At 39.8% G+C, this 6,888-nt stretch overlaps 1 protein-coding gene across 1 annotated transcript; it reads left to right on the top strand.

Moving 5' to 3' along the window:
• Positions 1–2,075: 2,075 nt before the first annotated feature.
• LOC122331663 lies at positions 2,076–6,654 on the top strand. The gene is made up of 7 exons (XM_043229168.1): positions 2,076–2,163; positions 4,042–4,321; positions 4,404–4,549; positions 4,728–5,001; positions 5,095–5,234; positions 5,409–5,500; positions 5,752–6,654. Exons 1-7 carry the CDS (start codon positions 2,076–2,078, stop codon positions 5,878–5,880), a joined length of 1,149 nt encoding a protein of 382 aa, XP_043085103.1. The 3' UTR covers positions 5,881–6,654.
• The last annotated feature ends 234 nt before the right edge of the window (positions 6,655–6,888 follow it).

Genomic DNA, 6,888 nt, shown 5'->3' with positions numbered 1-6,888 from the left:
GACCCTGTGATCTTCTGCCGCCCGCCTTTGAAACCCTGCCTGGTAATATCGTTCCTGATTCTGCCTTGTCTCTGATATACCTGTTCACCGTGACTGAAACCTGCCTGTACGACCTCGATCTGCTTAATAAACTGCTGCAAATGGATCCGCACTGCTCAGACCCCTCATTACACACACACACACACACACACACACACGCACAATGCATAGATGAGACAGTGATCCCATAAATCATGACAGAAAGGGCTTTACCCCATGAAAAGGGACCCAGTCTTCTGCTTGATGACCATATTGGAGGAAACCACACCTTAAAAATGACAATAAAAAATTATTTGTATTATTGATGTGTCAATCTTTTCATCCAACATGAGGATTTTGCAGATTAATGTTTTATGTTTCCTTTATCATCCAGACAATGTTTTTTCAATTATTTAATGAATTAAACCTTTAATCTGTGGGGCATTTTCTTTTTTTTAAAGGGGGAATTCTCACCTAAATTTGACATACTCCATTTAAAATGTTTACCATACACGCATACAATATAGAAAGTGAAAAATAGCTCACCTTCAGTGGTGTGGTGGTGGGGGGTATCCGATTGCCGTTTGGAGTGTGGTGGCTGCACACTGTGCTCCAGAGGTCTCAACTGTTCACGAGTCTTCTCCTGAGGCCTCTCCTGTCCACCCGTCCACTCCAGTGCCTCCAGAGGTGTCGGCTTCGGCCATAAAACTTTCTGAGGTAATGGCCTCCATCTGTTAACTTAGGGTCTGTCCTGTCTCGGCCATGGAGGCCATCCATGAACTCACTGTCAGCTCATTCACAGCTACGGAGGCCGCCAATGCACTCATGGACTGCAGTAAAATGACCAAGGAGGCCGTTTATGAGTGCCTTGGACTTGCACCTTGCTCCACATTGACCCCTGTTCTGTCTGCGCCACCATGGCTTCATGCTCCTGTGGAACTGCTCCATGGCCCAGGTCCTCCACTGTCCTACTGTCTGTCATTGCTCCACAACTTTATCTCATAATTTTATCTAATATTTATAAAAACAAAATTATCATCTAATATTCAGGTTTTATTAGGTCCATTCTGTGTCCATCTCGAGGGGGGATGACATCCACCTGGTCAAAAAAATGACAAAAAGCGTCCCCTTACCATCCCCTTTGGATAATTAATTTTGTGTATCCCATACAACTTATCTTTACAGTCAGATTCCTGAGAATCTTAGCTTTCTTGTGATATATGACTTGACTAATTTGTAAAATTAACATTCTTAAGAATATGTATTATTCGCAATTATTAGGTAGAACATTTGTGTGTGGAATTAATAATTTTCTGCCTTCAAATGACACCACAAATAGGCTGATACCATATAAGAATGGCAATATAAATGAAGCACAAACATTTTTAATGTGATATTGGACCCATATACATTACCGCATCGTTTTTTTAAATGCAAATTTGAATGTTTCCACAGGGTTTTTATTGATGGAAGAAATGACACATGGACAAGAAGGTAAGAATCCTAAAGTGTCTAAATACTTTTGTTCTGTTTTGTTTATTAAATTTCAGATATAAAAGTACTTACCAATATAATACCAATGTTGACCAGAAAATAACTACTTATTTCTGCAGAAGCAGATTATTTCTTGTTGGCCTTTATCCATGAATTTCCTTGCAGAGAATGCAGCACTATGGGGCATACCTACTCAGTCATCAACTTATGGAGGATCTATTCCTGAATTGGCTCTTGATGGATTGTTGAGCAGCTGGACCCACACTGACCCTGAAACCAACCCATGGTGGAGAGTGGATCTACTGAAAGTGTACAGAGTGAACAGAGTGACCATCACTAATAGACAGACCAGTTATTCAAGGATTAACGGAGCAGAGATTCGTATTGGGAACTTTCTTGACATCTACAACAACACCATGTGAGGTTTTCTGTCTTTTAATTAGATTTTTGTTGCTGAAGTGAAGAATGAACAAAAATGGATAACAGAGGATCTTTCTGTTGGTAGATGTGGTGTGATTTCTACTCTTGGAGCTGGTGCCACGGCCAATTTGTCATGTGGTGGGATGGTGGGGCGTTATGTGGTTGTTCAAATTCCTGGAGACCTGAACATTCTTAGTATTGTTGAAGCTGGAGTCTACGGGTATTTGGCAGGTAATTAATAAGTGTTGATCGCTTTAATAAATAACTAAAAACTAATATGCCATGGACTCCAGTTTGTGCCAATCTTTAGCCATTAGAGGACACTTTTCTCCATTCTCATTCATTCTTTCATCAACTCCATTTCCCAGATGACATTGTTCTGTCTCATGTGAGATTATTACACATCCATTTGTATCATTTGGGTTCTACCTAGGCTTGCTATTATAAACTGTGTTGGCGGTGATACTGGTGTTAAGCCGCAACAATAGTTAAGTCACTTACCCACTTAGCATTCATGGGAATGAATTCAAAATGCATATCTATTTGTATGCAAACTCTGCATTGTCAACACTGGCATATGGCTTAATTCACTATAGGCAGAGTTTAGAGTCAGCAGATTTTCAGCACAAAAGAAATGCTATTCATAACAAACATTTTTTTTTTAAATTACTGTTTTTACTTTTCATTTAATATCTAGGAAATATTAAAGGCACAATATGTCAAGTACCCTCCAGTGTAGCCTGAATGATGGGGTAGGGCAAAACATTGTACATTTCTTTGTGTAATATTTTGTAATTAATTTGGCCATAGTACACAAATATTATGTGCATAGGTGAGTCTTAATTATTATCTGTTTAGTAACCGTGGTAATTTTTTTACAAATAAATGCTTGATGACCATAGTTCTGGGTTCTTCAAGTTGAATAGCGTTTCATTCATATTTCCTTGAAGATCTGCGGATCAGCACAAAGTTAGGATTTTATACGCAAATGTACTGTATTTTAAGTAATGGAAGAAAATACGGAAAAAACATTCTCTTTTAGTCGGTCACTCTGAGTCAAGTTGGATGACTGACGAATTGGGATACCTACCAAAACAACATAGCCACTGCCTCTTACTGCCTCAGTAAGACTGGAACACCGGGGAACGTCCCAAGTTCTAGTAAACAGGAAAGTACGTAAGTCCATCCTTCCCATAGGAGGTCTCGGAACGCATACTAATATGGACAGTTCGATACCACGCCCAGGACGATGTCACACTCCTTGTATGGTAATAGCGTCCACTATCCAGTGGGCCATCCTCTGCTTAGAGACGGCATTTGCATTCTCCTGGCCTCCATGAACAAAGCCTAAGCAAGGCTAGGGCTGGGTCTGCCTCTTCCAGGGGCAGTGCTTGAACCACATGATCTCTGAACTGTGAGAGGTCGGAACCTTGGGCACGGAGCCGGTCCGTGGCCTCAGTGTTACCTGGGAATCCGCTGATCCAAACTCTAGACATGAATCGTCAACCAGAAAAAGCCTGCAGGTCCCCTAGCCTCTTAATGGAGGCCAATGCGAGCAGGAGCAGAGTCTTCTTTTTAAAAATGGACATTCAGGTGAAAAACATTAATTTACAAGTAATTGACATAACTTTTTCACTGCAGTTCAAACAAAAGAGAGACCATAAAAAGACAATTCAGTACTGCATACACAAATCAATCTGTAAGTAAACAAATACTATTCAAATTGTTTTCTTTGTTAAAGAAGAAACCAGGTGTAACGTACAAGTTGGAGGTGTATGGATCCATTTGCAGTAGTCAAACAGAGTCAACAATACAGACAATCCAGATACAAACGATTCAACAGGCAGTGTCGGGGCAGTCGATCAAACTGGCGAACTTGGTCAAAGGGGCAGGAGGCAAACAATCAGAATACTGAGAACAGTTTTAGAAATCAAACCCTGAGTCTCTCAGGGCCGCTTAAGTAGGGGAGCTGATGAGGGGCACAGATTGACGTTCAGTTTGTATTCTGTTTGGTCCAGAGATGACATACAATCTTCTCCTCCACCGTCTTAAATTTTATTTGAACTCTGCATAAACATGGGTGACAATGGGTGTTTCTTAATTTTGCAGGAAATCGGGCAGTAGGAGGAGCCACTTTACAGTCATCAACATATGCAGACTTGATTGCTGAGAAGGCCATTGATGGTAATCGAGGTCTCCAGCAGTTGTATACAGGATGCTCCTCAACCCTTAATGAGACAGACCCGTGGTGGAGGCTGGATCTGCATGATGTCTACCGAGTCAGTAACGTGATCGTCACTAACAGAAAAGACTGCTGTGCAGAACTAATAAACGGAGCAGAGATTCGCATCGGAAACTCTTTGGACAACAACGGGAACAATAATCCCATGTGAGAAACTAGAAAGAGCGTGAGACTACAAGGACAAATGTGAAGGATTAATGCAGATATGACAGTATGTGTTTCTCTGTAGATGTGCTGTTATTCCTGCTATTCCAGCAGGTGAGTCCTACAACTACTCATGTGATGGATTAGATGGACGTTACGTGAATATTCACATTCCTGGAGACGGGAAAATTCTTCTGCTTTGTGAGGTTGAAGTCTATGGGTACTTGGCAGGTAATTCATTGTTATAGAGCATTCTAACCAATATTCTACATTAATATATAATGAATGTAATATCATACCACACTTGAAACATTATAAAGGATCATAGCTTCCACAGTTCGGTTTGTGTGAGGGTGACTGATGCAGTAATAACTCTCGTTATTAATTTTTTTTACCATACATCTTTTAGAAAATCTGGCGGTACCTGGAGCTGCTTTTCAGTCATCAACATCTATGAACGGGTTTGCTGAGAAGGCCATTGATCGAGGTCTCCAGCAGTTGTATACGGGATGCTCCTCAACCCTTAATGAGACAGACCCGTGGTGGAAGCTGGATCTGCGTTATATTTACCGAATCAATAAAGTGGTCATCACTAACAGAAAAGACTGCTGTGCAGAACAAATAAATGGAGCGGAGATTCACGTCGGAAACTCTTTGGAGAACAACGGCGCCAATAATCCCATGTGAGAAACTACAAGTGGAGAAATCTTGAAACTTTGAGAACAATTGTGAAGGATTAATGCAGATATGGCAGTATTTTTTTCTTCTGTCTGTAGATGTGCTGTTATTCCTGCTATTCCAGCAGGTGAGTCCTACAACTACTTCTGCGGTGGGATGGAAGGACGTTACGTGACTCTGATCATTCCTGGAGACATGAAGATACTCACTCTGTGTGAGGTGAAGGTCTATGGACAAGGTATACATCAGTAATATTGCTGTATAATATATCACTTAATAATGTCTTCAGGTTAGTATTTTTTGTAAATGACGCAGTGAGGAGCTTGGATAGGTTTTAATAAAAGCAAGCTTCTTTGTAAGGTGCAAACCATATTTTCATATTCACCTAAAGTATATGAATATATTTCTCTAGGTCCCTGTTTAAAAAAATCGTTTGTAAAGCTGTTGTTTCACTCCAGTAAAGATTTGACTGACCCTACAATGAGAAAAAACGTTCTGAAACGGGTGAGACAAAAAACACTTACTGCATTGTTAAATATTATGACCTGAATTTGTAAAGAACAAAATCAGCTGTCGTTCTTCTTCAGTGATGTTGCATTTGCAAAGAGAGAATCAGGATTTATTAGTCAGTTATTTACAACATAAACACATCTACCATATTCTCACATCTTAAAGAGACATGATTTTACAAAAGTACTGTTTGGTACACGAGAAATCCTCTGATCTAATCAGTTTAGTTTGAATCTTTTTTCCAGTTGGGATCTGCTCTGGCTGATAGAGGATTCACAAACGTGACACTGAGTTGGTCCCAAACGCCTAAACAGGAAGTGATGCGGATAGTGAACGATGACAATCGTGAGTGTGTTGTCACAGCCATAGAATAACATATGACACGGGCTGCACAATTACAAATGATCATATAACCGTGATATGTAATAACAGAAATGTTTTATTTACAGGTCTCTGTAATACAAGACATTAATGGCCTGAAACTCAACAGTGTCTCTGACTCCCTAAATTGGCATTCACATTGGTTTTATACAGTGAACACTGTTGGACACAACTCAACATTTAGACGAGCCTTTGAAATACTGGGAGAATAAAGTCTGCTCAAAATTGTACTCTTTGGAAGCCGTGATACACACCATGTTTGGAGGTCAAATAGCACTCCACATCACCCCAAATCATTACAGTGTATATGTAATGATTTGGGGTGACAATATGACAAAATTCATATTCTTGATAATAAAAATCTGCCAAACACACAGCCAAAGACACCCTCAATTGGTTTTAGAGAAAGAAAGTCAAGCTGCTAGAACTATTGACTTTAATTCAAAGTTCATAGAAGAGGCTCACTGAACCTTGAAGATTTGAAGACTTTTTCTAGAAGAATGGGGCATAATCACTCCTGAGCAAAGCATACAACCAGTTCCTCACACAGGAGGTGTCTTGAAGCTGTCTTTAACAACGAAGTCGCTTGTGTTTAATAATACTTTCATTTTAGTAAGCATGTTCAATACTTTTACCCTGGGTCAATCCCTTTTATTACACAGAACTTAACTTCTGCCTTTATTCATAGTTTTCTTTATATGCAAGGATTATTTGCGTTGTTACCAACATCTGCTGAAGAGTTCATGTCAGCAGCCAAAAAACAGTGACTTATTTTTCCCGCTATATTTTTCTGCAATCATACACTTTGAGTGAAAAGCGCATGTTTTTTTTCTTAGTGTGAGCCTTTAACCCCTTTGGCTGTGTAGAGAAACCTGTTGCTACTCAAACCTGTACAATCTTTCAATAAAACTATTTAAAGACAACCAGATGTGCAATAACTCCATGTGCATAACTGCTCCATGTACCAGAGAAGAAAAGCATAGTATATAGTAATGTATGTG

This window comes from Puntigrus tetrazona, unplaced genomic scaffold (assembly GCF_018831695.1).
Source record: "Puntigrus tetrazona isolate hp1 unplaced genomic scaffold, ASM1883169v1 S000000001, whole genome shotgun sequence".
Classification (NCBI taxonomy): domain Eukaryota; kingdom Metazoa; phylum Chordata; class Actinopteri; order Cypriniformes; family Cyprinidae; genus Puntigrus; species Puntigrus tetrazona.
This window is presented reverse-complemented; position numbering and strand designations above follow the sequence as displayed.